Raw genomic sequence first — 16,681 nt, 5'->3', positions numbered from 1 at the left:
AAATACTCTGAAGGAAGTTTGCCATCAACGTAACCATATAAATATAGGGAATATAAAAACTGCAATATCTAATGAGCCATTGGACAAAATAGAAACACTTCAAACACGCAAAAGTGAAACGAAAGTCGAGATGCAGCAGGAGCATTAAAGATAGCACTTCACTGAGAAAACTCTCTACTGTCGGAGATTAAAAATCTTGATCTCAAAAGAATTCAGCCAACAAAATAAAAGTTTGTTCAAATTTCCAATCAGAATGGTAACTAACATAAGCAGCCTCCAATCAAACTAAATGTTGAACTAAATGTCAGGAGATACAAGCAACCAGTTAACAATCTAAGACAAAAGCACGACCAGCTAGCTTCGTTAAATAATGCAGTCAAATCATAAGATCTGCGAGATATTTTGATGGAAGGACTCTTCATGTGCTTGAAGCTGCTTCCATCTTGGCATCTGGATGGGCTTCCTCAGTCTTCTCCGCATTCTGAAGTTTATCAACTTCTTGCTCTGCGAGATTCCACAGGGTTACCATGGTTAGTTTGCAGAATATAAGGAATAGATATGTGCAAATAGATGACGAGTGAACCCTGAAAACTACTAAGATCAGGTAATGCATGATGCATCCTGTATGAAATTTACAAAGATGTGCAACAATGTTAAGATGCATCCTCCTTTTAATAGAGGACCATATATTGTTAATAGGTTAGCCAATTTGTGATTCTTCTAATTCACCTGAGTCGCATCAGTTGGATCTAGAACGCTATCTTATATATGGTTTGAGACTAAATACCAGAAAAGTGATCCCAGAGATTCAAATGTGCAAACCACAGCCAAGAATTGATCTTCTATCCTGATTTTCCCCCCTTAAATCAATCTTTCAATCCCTGATGAAGCACCCACTTCACATCTTGACTTCAAAAAATGATCTTTTATCCTAACCTCTCACATGCTTTTCTGCACTAGTCAAACTTTCAATTCCTTCTGAGGCACTCACTTCCTGTCTCCACTTCAAATATCTTGATACCACAAATCTTGAGCTTTAGATCATCACTTGTCTGATAATGGGAAATTAAGCAGGACAAAGGTTAAGGTAAATCCAAACTTATTATAAGACCTAGTTATGAATATCCAACTCTTCTTCAGATATCACACTTTTTCCAATTTTATCTACTATACAATTTGTAAAGGATGTACTTAGTCTGACACTGACAGTAAGGTTTGCCAGCATGACCCTGTGGTCATGAGTATGGATCTTCGAAATAGCCTTTCTAGCAATACGATAAGGCTGCTAATATCTGCCTTCCCTAGAACCCGCAATTACTGGAGCCTTGTGCTATGGAAGATCATCTCTTTCCAGTGAATAATACACATGCAACTGATCTTTGCAGCAAACAGGGAAAAAAAAATGCAGGCAACGAGTCATAGTTTACTGACCTTCATCATCAGTATCTTCGAGATCATCATCCATACCTTCTGCCCCCATGCCACCAAAATTCTGCACGACATATCAAGGAAATCATCATATATAATACCAATGACGAATAAGCATTTTTATAAAATATCAATCAAAATGGAATCAATATGAGGCATTTGTTACCGAGAAATCCATTCCTCCCAAGTCCAACTTATCACCTGCTAAAGTAGTAAGTAAAACTTAGTACCCTTAATTTGCTTCCGAATTACATAGAGAAAAGAGCATTGAATCAACTCTCTATAATTGCTTGCAAATAAAGGAAAAGTTAATATAGTTGCACACAGTCTCTACACATCTGAAAATTATAAAGATATGCAAAATCAGGGATGAGAGTTGATGCTTGGCCATTAAATGCATATCAAACATTTATTGAAAGAGAAAAGAAAGTCATCAAACTCTCACAAAGAAATGCCCTAATTTTGACAATCAGGAAATGAGTTCCAGGATTTTCACCCATGATTAGTTTCAAGGATATACAAGTATACATAAGTCTTATAGAGAACATCATACGGATAAACTATTCTGGTTATGTACCATTGCAATACAAGTAGTGGGACTATGTAAATTGTAAACAAGTACTATACAAGGAAAACCAACTTTATCTTTGACTAATATCTTATACTAGGAAAACCAACTTTATCTTTGACTAATATCTGAATTATCAGAGAATAATTTGCACACATCATTAGGAACTAGTAGTATACATCTGATGAATCCAAAATCAATGGATTAACCTCAAGATGCTTCGAAAAGCTTTTGAATCAAGGCATGATGAAAAAGCATAATCAGGTAAGATTGTAATATAATCCCTTGAAAGATTAGCATAGTTGTTATCTAATGGAAATTGACCCATGAACAAGGGCTTTAGTAGACTATAACGAGCCTTCAGATTTTCCCATGCCTTCAATTAACAGAGCAATAACTCAAAGATGGAGACATGGAGTTAAACCAATAGAAACATGCAGGAAGTGAAGCCATTGTAAATTGAGACATAAAACTGAAAGTTGTTGTAGGTTTAATGATAAAATGAAGGGTTCATTAGAGACAGCATTGATACTTCTGTTATAATTACCTCAATGACAAGTGTTCGTTCAGATTACCGTCACATTTTTTTCATTATGTAAGCACACATTTTATGGCGTACTTTATGATTAGATAAATAAAAGAACTATCACTAATAAAAAAATGATGGTAAAAATACCATCATCATCTTCATCCACCCACTTGTCCCAGTCAACTTTTATGTAGTGAGGAGTTTTTCCATCACCACGCAACAGCTTCTTCCACCATCCTTTTTCTGCCTTTTCTATTACGCAAAAGATAGACCTGACACCTGTGTTTATTTTGCTTTCCTGTAAATTGATAAAGAAAACAAGAAAATTGGGTGAAGAAAGTACATCTAACACTCAAAACATAAAGTTATTCTCCATAAAGATCTCAAGACCAGCATTACCTCTACATTTACTTTGTCAAACAGATCCAGTTTCAACTCATATGAGTTGTTACTTGATCCAGCAGTCCCAGAAAAAGTGAAACTACCATCAGGTTCCAGATTAACTTTAACATCTTTTGCATCAGGCAATTGTACGGTGACGTAAACTTTGTCGAGTCTCTGCGCCCACTTTACTTCAGGGTGACGACTAGAGAAAATGTAATAGACTATCAAATTTTGCTCACAGTTAAAAATGAACTCAATAATACAATATGATCAAAGTACACCATGGTCAATACATCAAAGAAATTTGGAGCAAATCCACTGGCCAAAATATCAGTAGCTTATCTTGAATTTAGGTTCAAGCAAGGATGATGAGGAACATATATATACTTAAAGGTGATAATTAGAAGATAACAGTATACAGCACTTATAGAACTTTGGTCACATATCATGAGTTAATAACCGTAATATGTCATTTATTATAAACTCCAGGCGGATAAATCATAAGAGAACAGTTAGCCTAAATTATTTATTCATCAAATGTAAATCCAAGCACATAAGAAAATGTGGTCTTGTTGGCCACCTCCTCCTGATCAGACTGTAGAACTTTTCTAATCTAAAACTTCCTAGACTTGTGAACGGCAACAGTTGTCATGTAGTTGAATGATATTGCTCGTTGCAATAAACTAAGCTGTATCACAATTTTCCAGTTTGGCGCTGGTTTCCAAATTGATATGCCTAAGCACCATGTTAACAAAAACAAATCCTTGATGGTATGGAAAACCAGTGTGCTTTGAAATTGATTGTAACGCATTACCTCAAAAGATCCGGGGACCAGTGGAAACCCAATTACAAGACATTTGACATATGAGATAGCAGAAGTGCTATAATAAATCAAGTTTGTTCTATAAGCACTACGCTCATCATTACCAAACTATAGCCAAATATATTCAACAAAGTTGCCTCCTTTCCTATCGACTCCATCACCAAACTTAGCACCGACGAAAACGGTTCCTCTCTTCTCAACCTTCGAATCTCAATTACAAGACATAACAAGTCAAACGAACAAGAACAAGAACAGAACAGAATCCCCATCAAAAGAATCAAACTTTTATCCTGGTAGATGGATCAGGCTACAGAGGAGCAACTGAAACCATCATAGATTTAACACCACAAAGAGGCGATACCCGATCAACAGCACATAATCCATGAATCTTATCAATATACAGTAACAGAGACAAGAAGAGATCACCTCATTTTTGCGAGGAACGGGATAAACCGAGCCGAAACCGAAACCCTAAGAGAGGACGCACGGGAGGGGGGGTTTAGACGAAGCGAAGACTAAACCTTCGGCTTTCCGCTGCTCGACCGAACAACAAAAGCCTCTCTCTGTATACATATATATATAGGGGCCGATAGATGCCATCGGCTGTTTTGAAAGGACTAAACTACCCTCCTCTTTAGGGATGGGGGGCAAACGGGTCGGGTTGGGCCCATTTTGGACTGGGTACCATATTTGAGTCCAATTATCTAGGGTTGGGTCCAGAAGGCCTGTGACTCGTGGGCTATCGGGCTATCTGAAGAGATTTCTATATTTATCTGCATTTACTTTGAATGCAAATACATTTTTTTACAGTGCAGTTAGAATTATATTATATATAAAAGTTCACATTAGGAGTATTTAAAAAATAGTTAAAATATTTCTCTATTTCATCAATTAATGTTGTGTAACTCAGTAACATTTTTGACGAATTTAAAACATGATATGTTGAAAAATGACATTTGAGGAGATGGAGAAGAGATTTGAAGATTAATACGTTGAAAAATGAAGCCGAATGATGGTAATTAGAGCACGAGTTAGTGTGGCGTTTGGTGATAAACGAGGAAGGGGGGGAGAGAGGGAAGCAACTGCACCGGTTTGACCGGCCTGAGATAGAACTTCCACCGGATACATCGAAAGAGTCTTCTTGTCAACTATTCGGCACGCGTCCTTCGTACACTGTCTGCCGCTTCCCATGCAAGCTCTGGGCGATCGCCTGTACGTATCGGTTGGAGGAAATCACTACTCCCACTGCACGATGCGTGCGGCTTTGCCCGTTGTAACATCTCTTATGCAGGAAAGTTAGCAGTGGAACCGAACCGTTTTGAAAAGGAAAGAAGACAGCCCTGCCGCTTGCCGGAAATGGCAACGAATTTAACGTGAGGAATACATTTTCCGTTCTTAATGCTGGGAATGTGAAGCGGGAAAGCTTTAAAGTCCGCAACCCTCGACCCAAAAGAATCTTTCTATAAATAGCTGAGGGCAGTACTTCAGTACAATGTACATCACAAAAGCAGCCACTTTGGACCTGAGAGTGAGGGGGAGAGAGAGAGAGAGAGAGAGAGAGAGAGAGAGAGAGAGAGAATGGCGGAGAAGTCCCGAGTTCTAATCGTCTCTCGCCGTACCACCCGCAAGAACAAGTTCGTCGACTTTGTTGGTAATTTCTTGATATAAATTCGTAAATTTACGTCGAGTATCTTAACAAGTGGGATATCGTTCAACAGATAGTGCATGCAGTTAACATTTTTTGCTTTGATTGTAATCTTAGATTTTATCATGATGCTTTTTTTTTTTAATTTTGTCATCGTAGGAGAGTATCATCTTGATCTCATCGTAGCCTCCGGCGCGGCGCCGGTGATCGTCCCTCGAGTGGCCGGCGTCGATACGCTCCTCGACAGCTTCGAGCCCTTCCACGGCGTCCTCCTCTGCGAAGGCGAAGACGTCGACCCTTCCCACTACTCTCCGACCTCAAGCCTCACCCAGGAGGAATTTGACGACGTACGCCGCGCGCACGTGTCGGACACCGCCGTCGACCGCGAGAAGGACTCCATCGAGCTCGGCCTCGCCAAGCTCTGCCTCGGCCGCGGCGTCCCCTTCCTCGGCATCTGCCGCGGCTCACAGGTCCTCAACGTCGCCTCCGGCGGCACCCTGCACCAAGACATCTCTGTCGAGCTCTCGAGGACGCGAAATCCGGCGGACGGCGTCAAGCACATCGACTACGATAACTACGACGGCCACCGGCATAAGATAACGGTGGTGGAGGGGACCCCGTTGCATTCTTGGTTCAAGGAGTCGTTGAAGGAGGAGTTGGAGTTGAATGTGAATAGTTATCACCACCAAGGAGTGAAGAGATTGGCAGAGAGATTTGCTCCAATGGCTTTCTCAGAGGATGGATTGGTTGAAGGTTTCTATGATCCGGAGATGTATAATCCTGAGGAAGGGAAGTTTGTAGTAGGATTGCAGTTCCATCCAGAGAGGATGAGGGATTTGGAGACTGATAAGTTTGACTATCCTGGATGCCCTGCTGTTTACCAAGTATTACACCCTCTTAGGATTAGTTTAGAAGTGGAATAGTTTATTCTGTTTATCAAGGATTCTTTTACAATTTATATGTAATTTATGTTCAAATCATTTCTGACTCTTTCTTCAATCCTCTGGTAGGAATTCGTGAAGGCAGTGATAGCTTATCAGAAGAAGAGGAACAGCTCAATCAAACCAAATCTTGGTACACAATTATATCAGGAAGTGGAGAAGAACACAAGGATTTTTGTAAATAATTTCATCCTTGCAAAGCATATATATTTTGCCAGGAACCAAAAGCCCCTGTCTAAAGAACAAGATATTGAAGCAGGAGCTGAATTCTTACAGGTAAAGTCAACCAACAGATTTAAAAAAAGAGAGAGAGAGAGAAAAAGAAAACATAACTTAGTAGACTATCGCATTGGAATAACATTTGCATTTGTCTGTGCATCCAGCTGAATTCAGCATTGAGTCTGCAGCAGGAGAAGAGATTGAAGCAGATGGGCGCAACGGTGAGGAATGGATCATCCTACCTGGAGAGGCTAAAGATGAGTGAAAAGAAAGAGAAGTTTGCAAGGAATTTAATGGAGAAGATGTCCATTGAGCAGTTGTCTGAACTTGTTTCCTTCTACCACATACTGGGAGAGATTTGCTCAGAGGTGTTGGAGAGAAAGCTTATGAATAGCTGGTGAATTAGTTGATATATGAAGTCTCAGGCATACCTTAATCATCCAAAATTATAATAACTTGGTTGTTCATCCAGGTTCTCATGTTTACAGTATGTTGTTCAATAAAGATAAAGTATTTTCTCGAGAAGAATTCTAGCTTTAGTTGGCTATATAACTTCCTATGCATTTCTCAGACATACTGTGCTCTTAAATATCATGTTGTACATGCACCATTACAAAGTTCTAACATGAGTTGATTGTTTATAAACCAATGATCAAGAGTAGCAATATTAGGATACGTAACCTTCCCGTGAGGCTTAATTATACAAGATATTACATCAACAACTATTAGAGGAAAGGGACATGGACCAATCATTGTACGATATGCTGTTTGCATCATCTGTATGATTGAGACTTTTGGGACCAGTAACAATCCTAATAGAAATTGAATCGCATCCACGTGATAAGCATGTATGAAGTTATGTTATTAAGGAATCAATTGCTTGATTACAAGCTCCCATCATAAGATGTATCCTAAATATGAATGCAAATATGATTTTCCCATGCATGAAGTAATGCTTTTTGCAGCAAAAATATATGATTGGAGATAAGAGAAAGAATATGGTTGATGATTTGACCACCTATTTAGAGATCAAATGGAGTTGATAAACTGTACAAAATATTCTTAAGCTCATGATATCTTACCTAAATATCAGGCCTCCAGGACTAATTCCCCTGTTGCTATCAGGATTTTCTTGATACCTAATACAGTCTTAACAAGTTGGATATAGGCTGCCATCCCAGAAGCCATGGTGTCTTACTTTCTGGCAGCGCAAAGTTCAGCTCAAACATCTCTTTGGTGATGTTTCCTCCTTCACAGAAGCCCACCAATCTAGCTACTATATCAGCACTTTCCTCTATATGTGTTGAGTCATTTGGATCTGTCCAAAGCTTGTTCACCAGTTGAAGCCTTCTCTGCTTCCCTTCAAGTGGAACTCGCCATTTGATGTAGAGTCGCTCTCGCTCCTCTTCTGTAAGTCGTGAACTCACCCTTCTCGCGAGGAACTCTCTCTCATGCCTCAATGCTTTGATACTGCATTTCAGGAAGAACCTACATTACTTCTGTATAACTGAACACTATCCACTAGGAGTAAAAGCTAGTAAATTGACTAGAACAAGCCACTTGATCTAACATAAGAATATTTGTTAAATTTATTTAAGATACTTTGCTTTTTTCAATAAATTGACTGGAGGATCTGAAAAGTAGAACTGGATACGTGATTCCTCATTTTTCTGATCATGAAAAGTTAAATTCTTCATACCTTGAAGAGATAGAAACTATGGGCTCATCTCCAACATGTGCAGGGCTTGCATCACCAATTTCTTGGAAGTGCTGCTGCAGCCATGTTAGCCTCCTTAACTCTACCTCAATGTATATCTGATCAGCTGAATCACCTCTGAATAACAGATAGAACTGAGTCCGATGAATTATTGATACATGGCAAACATCCCATAATTGGATTATCTTCTGCATTTGTTTTTTAAACTTTGTCCGCCATGGATCTTGGGTGTTTTGTAGGACGGAGATATTTTCCTCTATCTCTTCTTCTGCAGCCTCATTTGCTTCCAACTCCAAGACCTATCAACCACATTATATGTGTATAGTCATTATATGTGTTTAAATATATAGGCATTAATAAAGAAAGATTTGAGAACCTGACACACAAGCAGCTGCTTTTGGTATTGCAGCTTGGCAACTCGTTCTTTCAGCTCTGTGACATATGCTCTTATGTTCCTTACATTCTCCTCTGCAGCATTTTGGAACATCTGCCGCATTTTTCTCATGTTCACAGAACTGGAGCGCCTGTAGCATGGTATGCCCTCCCTAGATGAGATGTCTCTACCATCTTCACTCTTAGTTGGAGTGGCCTTCTCCGAACCCGATAAGCCCTCATGGTTTATGTCATCACTCTCTGGAGGCCTGTTCTCAGACTCAGACTCTAACACACTCTTGGAAGAAGAGTTGGGGGAGCATGGTGCTCTTATAAGATGAGGTCGGTTGATATTGTTGCTTACGGCCAACGGAAACATCTTGTTTTTCATTGGATGTGAATTTGAGAATTTTGAGGTGCTGTCATTAGACTGATTAGTATTGTTTGGAAGAGACATTACTAATTTGTCTATGGATTTCTGAACATTTTCAAGCTGCAACTCGAGATTGGCAATAGAATTGCCATGCGAATGAAGTCTAGTGATTTCTTCTTTCAGGTTGGCACCAGCATTTCGGTTAGTGATTAGATCTCCAACTTCAGCATCTTCATTTGTAGTTCTAACAGCCTGCATTTCCTGAATTTCTGCTTGAAGTTTAGCAATAGTCTCAGCTGCATCTTGGTTTCCAAGCCTGTGGCAATCCACTTCCTTCTGCAGTACTTTGAGAGCTCTGTTTGCTTCCTCTCCAAGCTGCTCCTGTAACTGCTCGAGCTTCCGGATTTCATGCACAAGCATGCATGGAACGGTTAATGATTTTCTCATCAGGTTTCTCCCATGATCGGCTTTACACTTGTCACTGGCCTGTGGTGATGGGCCAGAGAATGTAAGGCATTTCACTGGCCAGTGAGGCGATGAATCAAATGGATTCCATCCCTGACAGCACAAGAAGGCAAAGGGAAGTTGAAAACAAGCAAAAGAATGCTAGATGACAAGTTAAAAGGGCAGTGGAAGGGAAGACAAATCCTTACTGCTATATTGCCTTCCATTTTCTTTTGCAGTTCATGCAGCTGTGACTGAGCAAAGTCTCTTTCCCGCTTCAGTTTTTCCATTTCCATTTCCATCTGTTCATACCAGTTAAAAAGTTATAGTTGCAATAAAAAGAAACATCAGTTATGAATGTTACCTTCTTTATTTTCATTTCTTTCTCCATCAGAAGGGCCTCAGAATATGCAGAAGATTCTGGTGTTCGGAGTTCTGCTTCTAGTCTAGCAACTTCCTTCTGTAGATGCTTGACCAATTGCTTGTCCGAGACGACCTGATAATGTCAGAATTCAGTTTCATAGTAACCAAGAACAGCACAATTTGAAAATATGAAGATAGAGCATATAAATGTAATATTTTTTTTCAGTGTGACATACCATATTGACATGAGCAGTATTTGTAACTTCCTTGGCACAGGTCGCAAAGAAGAGAGTATTCCGAGATTGTTCTACATGAGATAATGCTGGACTCATGGTACAGATAATGGCAGTTCTTGCATTTCCACCAAGAGATAGTTGCAGTATACGTGTTAGCTTTGAATCTCGGTAAGGTATATGCCCACTTCTTTTTCCAATACTGTTGGAAGAGAAAGAACACTAGATCAGCAAGCTCTACTTAAATCATTGGTAATCAATTGTTGATCACCAATTTTAGCATTATTCAGCTAGCCTTTACTGAAGTTCCAGAGTTCACTTGAATAAGTGAGCTATTGTATATTTGTATGAAACCTCCATCTAGACTGAAAAGGAAAAGCGATGCTGATTACTATATAAAGTTTCTGACCTAAGCTTTCTGATTACAGTTGTTAAAGTCAACAAGCTACGGTTTATGTGGCAGCCTTCTTTGAGCCTAGTGCCATTTGCATGAGTTTGTGCAGCCCTCTCACTTCCTGCAAGATCCACAAAATTCTGCAAATGACAATATATGCATTAAGTTACATACAATTCATCATATATCTAATCCAAAGGGCAAAAGAAAGATAGGATTACCAGGCTAGCTACAAAAGATTTCACACGACCTGAATTTTCATGCTGGCTACTCTCTACAGTCTGGATGGCAATAGAAAATAGAAAATTAGCCTTCCCCTAATCTTTGAGTATGTCACTGCAAATATAATGGTAAAAGATCCAATAGTTACCAGCCTTATTATTTGGTGTGATCTGGAGCTGGTGTCATTCAAGGCAGTTTCACCAACTTGTCTTTGTGCTATAAATTGGGGAAAAGAATTATCATTAAGCAACTTACAGAGAGGGAATGCAAGAGAAGGAATGTAGTTAAATAGCTACATTAGTTTGTCTCCATGTAACAAAATTATAAATATAACAAAGTTCAGTCAACCTTCACAGATGCCAATTAGATGTCTCAGATGCTGACTATCCTTCGCAGTCTCTTCCTCCAGCTTCTCAACAATGGTCCCTTTCTAATGCCAATGATACAAAACATGTTTAACAAGATAATACTAGATGAAGAGCATGCTGATGGACAACAGGAGAGAACAGAACTGCATATCACCTCAGGATCATCTAGCAGGCGAAGAGGACCGGAATCAGGTCTCAATAGATCCCTAACTATCTCATTATAGATTTCCATCGCAGAGATCTTGATAATGAAGCTCCTCTCTGAAATCTGTAAGCCATTGAAACGAGGTACAATCATTTTCAGAATGTTTACCTTTTGCTACATTGCAGTAGAGCTACCATTTTGAAACAAAGTTATGTGTTGCACAGAAATAATAACATACTATAAAAGGAGGTGGAAGTTTCGTGAATCTTACATTTTCCATGTGTTTGTAGATATCATTTACAGCACTCTCAGTGATCCCCCTCATAGTATATGTTTTCCCACTGCTAGTCTGACCATAAGCGAAAATGGTAGCTACAGAACACAGATATCCTACTCAGTTCTAACTAAAATCCAATCATAAGATCAAAAAGACAAAAAAAAAAAAGGTTGCCTACCGTTAATTCCCGTCAATGCTGATAAGACAACATCCTTGGCTCCTTCTTCATAAACTGCCTCAGTTGAACTAGTCGGTCCAAATATTTTGTCTGGCACAAGTGAAACAGAAGCACCACCATAAGCAGAGAATCACTTCAATGATTCCATTCATCCAAAAAAAAAAAAACTTCAATGATTCTAAGCATAGTTTGCGACCATATACATTTATTTGTATGATCCAAAAGTTCATACCGAAAGTATAGGAGGCTGGAGAGCTAGGGCGATCCTGTGATGAAACCTTGTACAAAATAGTGTGGTCATCAACACAGTCCCATGCTACTTGATCCTTAAAAGCTTGTTCTTTCTTGCTTAGAGGCCTCACTCTTACTGTAACAAAAATCTTCTCCTCCTGAACTCTGGAGCCACCAGGAGTGGACACGGGTGTTCTATCTATCTTTGAAGCTGGAGTGCCTGGTGTCCTAGCCGCAACCATCTCTTTGAACGATAAGTGCAACTCTGCCGCGGATGATATAATATTTTGGAAGAAGGCAGGTAAAATCACGATAATAACAGCTCCATCTTATTGAAGGAATACAATTTACTTCCTGTAAGTCTTTGAACAGTACAATTCTGCCAAAAACAAGCATAATTCACATTTATGTTATTTGGAAGAGTATTTAGTTGACTGATTACCTAGCTCATTGATGTACATTATACATTCTCTACATTACATGGTTATCTGGTTGTTGGTGAATCACTATAATTTTCTCTTGAAACTGACATAACCTAGTGTATGGGGACGCCAAAGCAAGAATGCAAAAGTAGTAATTTTTTGCCCATCTTTCAAGTAGATCTTTCGTCTCACAGTCGTAGATCTTGTAACCATGAGATCCAACAAAGAATTCCCATCTCTTCTTCCACATTGTCCCATTTCTCACAATACAAACAGTAATATTTCTCCTCCTCTCTTTCTTTCAAAGGCTCTCCAAGAACCAATTCCGATTATTCTAACAATGTTTGGATCTTTTCCACTTCTAGGGTTTCCTGAACCCCTTTATCGGAGGGAAGCGAGTTAATTGAGCAAGATAAAGAAAAAGCCAGCTAAATCCAAAGGAATTGGCCCTGAACTAACCAAGAAAGTAAAGAAAATACCGCAGTCTATCATATCAGGAAAGAGATTAAAAAGTAATGCACGAAATCTCCTCGGCGATCCATCAATCGTAGCAAACAAAATTAACCAAATTTAGGATGAACGAAATCCAAGAATGCAAAGACCACTCACAGATGCAGTGAAGCCGCCCGAACTCGCGATTCTTGCGGTGTGAGATATCCGGAAACCCAAGTTAAAGGAAATTAAAAGGAAACAAAAAAAAATAAACCAGGGATTGCGTAAATTTGGGGCTCTCTTATAGACGACGATTGCGAGAAGAGAGCGTCACGAACTCTAGAGATAGTAGCTTTGATTTCGACGAGAGGGTTTCAAAGATTAGGGAGACGGGAGCGAAAGAAGTAGAAATAAGAAAAAAAAAGAAAAAGAAACGTGGATTTGAATCACTGAATGGGGAGCGACAACGGCTAGTTCTTGCTAAATTTTAGATCATGAGATCGGACGGTCTAAAGAAGAGGTAAGGAGTAATAGTGGGACGACCTTGCCTTCTTAAATGAGGCTATTGACGAGCCCAAATAATACACGATGCATCAAACTTATTAGGCTTTTTTTGCATTAATACCCTTCAAAAACATCTTATTCATATGTTTATATACTATCTAAATAACCCCCCCTTTTTTTAATGATATCTTTTAAATAATTTAGATATAAAAAAAGACAAAATTGTCCTTATTCTAGTGTTCATATTAAAAATCTTTTTTTGTCTTTTTTATTTAATTAAATCATTAAGACTTAATCTTATCTCTATTGAAAAGTAACTTGTAATGGTTTTTTTTCTCCTTTATTCCTCTCTTTTTTTTTTTTTTGGCGCAATCTTTGGGTGAAATATTTTATTTATTTCGACTCACAGTAGCTATGAAACTACCGAATTACGTCACCTCAGTGTAGAACCATTGAAAAGTCCAACACCCAGTTTTCCAGGGCATGATGTCAACACGTTCAGTCAACTCTGCCCTGAAGAATGAAGATATACACAAACTTGGGCCCTTTTGCTTTTAATCTCTTGGATTACAAACATTTAGAAGCTAATATAGACCTCCTCCATCTCTTCTAGATCTGCGCCTGATCCGATCCATTGTTGTTGCTGAAGAAAATGGATCAAAAATCTCTCCTTCCACTCCTCTTCTTCCTCCTAACTTCGTCGTCGGAGCTGCCTTCATTTTCCAATGCTTCTAACCATCAATACATGGCCTGCACCCCATCGGGGTACAACTGCGGAGCATCCGGAGTAGTTGTCAGATATCCTTTTTGGTTCAATGGCTCGCCGGACTACTGCGGCTACCCAGGGTTCAAGCTTTCATGCAACGATAACAATAACCTCACGATCCACATCAACGGCAAGGAGTACCAAGTGAGAGACATCGACTACTCGAGCAAAGTCCTCGTGGTTGTGGACCAAACAATCGTCGACCAAACATGCCCACAGCCGGACTACAACGCCGACGTCAGCCTCTCCGTGTTTGAGTACAGCGACAACGACAGCAACCTCGGCGTCTTCTTCAACTGCACACCGCCTTCGTCTTCGTATGCTAAGAGACGCGTCTTTGCATGCCCGTCGACGAATTCCTCGTACTACACCGTGGATAAGAACAGCTCCGCCGAGATGTCGGACAAGTGCACGTCGAAGGTACTGGTTCCTGTCCGGCAAACGGCGGCGGATCTCCTGGAGTACGGCAAATTGAACGCGTCGGATGTTTACGCGGCGGGCTTCTCTCTGAGATGGATGAAAGGAGGGGAAGGATGGTGCGACAGCTGCGTGAACTCCGGCGGAGCCTGTGGGTATAATGCTACCTCTCCGAGCGAGCCTACTTGCTTCTGCCCAAATGCGCCGAATTCTCTCCCTTGTCCTCCCGGGAATGGAGGTATGAGCTGCTGCAACTCTTCCTTCTTTTTTACATTCAAATCCAGCCCATGTGGAAAATTGGGCAGAAGACTAAAAATTAACCCCGGGAAATTTCACTCCACCCCCAATTTGATTTGAGTCAATTGGGTGAAATTATTCTGTATTTTTAACTTATTTAATCCCCGTTATATTTTTCCTTTTATCATATTTAATAGAATAATATGTAGAATTCTTTATCACTAATAAGAATCTTTAAATTCAATCTTTAGTTTAGTCCAGATCACAAGGGATTAAATGTTTGAGTTAAAGGTACGTATAATAATCGACTTAATTAACCTCAATTCTGACTAATTCTTTCATTTCTTTTATACTTAGATGCTGGAGTCAATCTGAGGAAGAAGATCATTGTCGGTGAGTTTAATTTCCTTCCTTCACAATCATCTTGAGATTTTGGAAAGAGATGTTTCAACTCCGTAGGAAACGTATGCTATATGTCCTTTTTCTTTAATTCTTTCTCGTCTCTTTCGCAGGTATTGCAACAGGATTAGGAAGTTTGCTCGTAGGAAGTATATTCTTCTCCCTGCAACGCTGGTACTATGGGAAGAAATGCGAAGTGCCGGTCATGTGGAACAAGACATCAGAAAATAGTCAAACAGTAGAAGATTTTCTGGAGAGACATGGGTCTCTTGCCCCAAAAAGGTACGCTTTTTCAGAAGTGAGGAAGATGACCAAATCCTTCAATGAAAAATTGGGCCAAGGTGGGTACGGAAGTGTGTTCAAGGGGGAGCTCTTTGATGGTTCTCCGGTTGCCGTGAAGATCTTGAGAGAATCGTCTAAAAGCGACGGTGCAGAGTTCGTCAATGAGGTAGTCGCCATTGCCAAGACCTCCCATGTTAATGTGGTCAGCCTCGTTGGGTTTTCCATACAAGGGTCGAAGAGAGCTCTCATCTACGAGTTCATGCCCAACGGATCACTAGACAAACACATTCACGAGAGTCAACTCAAGGCGTCGAACCCTGATTCTCTCGGGTGGAGAACGCTATACGAGATCGCCGTCGGCATTGCTCGCGGATTGGAGTACTTGCATTCTGGCTGTAATACGCCCATGGTTCATTTCGACATCAAGCCCCACAACATTCTACTAGACCAAGATTTCAGGCCCAAGATTTCCGACTTCGGACTGGCCAAGTTGTGCCGCCCCAAGGAGAGCATCCTGTCGATAAGTGGAGCTCGCGGGACCATCGGCTACATCGCGCCGGAGGTGTTCTCGAGGAACTTTGGTGCGATCTCTAGCAAGTCCGACGTCTACAGCTACGGAATGATGGTGCTGGATATGGTTGGAGGGAGGAGGAGGAGGAAGAACGAAGCGGCGGCGGCGGATAATTCTGACGAGGCCTACTTCCCGCAGTGGATCTACGAGCAACTCGAAGTCGAAGACGGTGAGGATGTTGGTAATAGTGAAGTGGCAAGCGAAGATGAGGAGATGGTGAGGAAGCTGATGATAGTGGGGTTATGGTGCATCCAAATAATGCCCCAAAAGAGACCTTCGATGAGCCGAGTGCTGGATATGCTCCAAGGGAGCACTAGTAGTACAAGCTTGGAAATCCCACCAAAGCCCACATTATCTTCTCCTTTACAACAACTTACTAGTTATTCCAATATATCTACCACAACACAAGATGTATAAGAGAAGATTTAGCCCATCTCAACTCAAGAAAGGCTAATTGGAGGAAAGAAACTGAGATCTTTTGTGGGTTTATGAGCTCCAAGAAGGGGGAAGGGAATAAATGGAGGAGGGTTACAGGTGCAGCTAAGATTCGAGTTGGAACTAATTCTTATACCAACCTTTGCGTGCTAATTAAGCTTCAGAGTGAAGAGGCCTACTGCTAAGGGTACTTTGATTCCTTCTCTTTCTATATATATATGACAGTGAATTAGTTATTAAGCTGTAAATAAATATTTAAAGGACATATATAGTAAAAGGTGAATGTAGTATTAGTAAGGACTAAATGCAATATATGATGATAGGGTAGTAAAATTATTAGTTTAAGCAGCATGGTCTCCTAC

The 16,681-nt window shown here is 40.2% G+C and overlaps 4 protein-coding genes across 5 annotated transcripts; 2 read left to right on the top strand and 2 right to left on the bottom strand.

The window, feature by feature from the left end:
• Positions 1-157: 157 nt before the first annotated feature.
• Positions 158-4,298, bottom strand: LOC140774931 (uncharacterized protein OsI_027940-like). 2 transcript variants are annotated; one of them, XM_073118119.1, is made up of 6 exons: positions 4,159-4,298; positions 2,925-3,111; positions 2,673-2,823; positions 1,595-1,632; positions 1,432-1,492; positions 158-504 (listed from the first exon to the last, which is right to left on the bottom strand). In XM_073118119.1, the coding sequence occupies exons 1-6, from the start codon at positions 4,161-4,163 to the stop codon at positions 419-421; spliced, it is 528 nt and encodes a 175-aa protein (XP_072974220.1). In that variant the 5' UTR covers positions 4,164-4,298; the 3' UTR covers positions 158-418. The 2 variants fall into 2 exon arrangements, with proteins under 2 accessions (XP_072974220.1, XP_072974221.1); XM_073118120.1 differs by having other exon boundaries at positions 1,595-1,629.
• Positions 4,299-5,220: 922 nt separating this feature from the next.
• LOC140773148 (putative glutamine amidotransferase GAT1_2.1) lies at positions 5,221-7,039 on the top strand. The gene is made up of 4 exons (XM_073115548.1): positions 5,221-5,383; positions 5,537-6,261; positions 6,388-6,594; positions 6,702-7,039. The coding sequence occupies exons 1-4, from the start codon at positions 5,311-5,313 to the stop codon at positions 6,936-6,938; spliced, it is 1,242 nt and encodes a 413-aa protein (XP_072971649.1). The 5' UTR covers positions 5,221-5,310; the 3' UTR covers positions 6,939-7,039.
• A 441-nt stretch (positions 7,040-7,480) lies between these two features.
• On the bottom strand, positions 7,481-13,206 carry LOC140773145 (kinesin-like protein KIN-7A). The gene is made up of 15 exons (XM_073115545.1): positions 12,886-13,206; positions 11,856-12,233; positions 11,624-11,713; positions 11,440-11,540; positions 11,178-11,291; positions 11,004-11,085; positions 10,804-10,871; positions 10,655-10,714; positions 10,449-10,573; positions 10,043-10,241; positions 9,808-9,939; positions 9,653-9,745; positions 8,631-9,557; positions 8,237-8,553; positions 7,481-8,007 (listed from the first exon to the last, which is right to left on the bottom strand). The coding sequence occupies exons 2-15, from the start codon at positions 12,094-12,096 to the stop codon at positions 7,677-7,679; spliced, it is 2,880 nt and encodes a 959-aa protein (XP_072971646.1). The 5' UTR covers positions 12,097-12,233; positions 12,886-13,206; the 3' UTR covers positions 7,481-7,676.
• A 513-nt stretch (positions 13,207-13,719) lies between these two features.
• On the top strand, positions 13,720-16,624 carry LOC140773147 (LEAF RUST 10 DISEASE-RESISTANCE LOCUS RECEPTOR-LIKE PROTEIN KINASE-like 2.1). Its single transcript, XM_073115547.1, has 3 exons — positions 13,720-14,633; positions 14,990-15,025; positions 15,145-16,624. The coding sequence occupies exons 1-3, from the start codon at positions 13,865-13,867 to the stop codon at positions 16,299-16,301; spliced, it is 1,962 nt and encodes a 653-aa protein (XP_072971648.1). The 5' UTR covers positions 13,720-13,864; the 3' UTR covers positions 16,302-16,624.
• Positions 16,625-16,681: the final 57 nt, after the last annotated feature.

This window comes from Typha angustifolia, chromosome 13 (genome assembly GCF_048772165.1).
Source record: "Typha angustifolia cultivar Huaian chromosome 13, ASM4877216v1, whole genome shotgun sequence".
Lineage (NCBI taxonomy): Eukaryota > Viridiplantae > Streptophyta > Magnoliopsida > Poales > Typhaceae > Typha > Typha angustifolia.
This window is presented reverse-complemented; position numbering and strand designations above follow the sequence as displayed.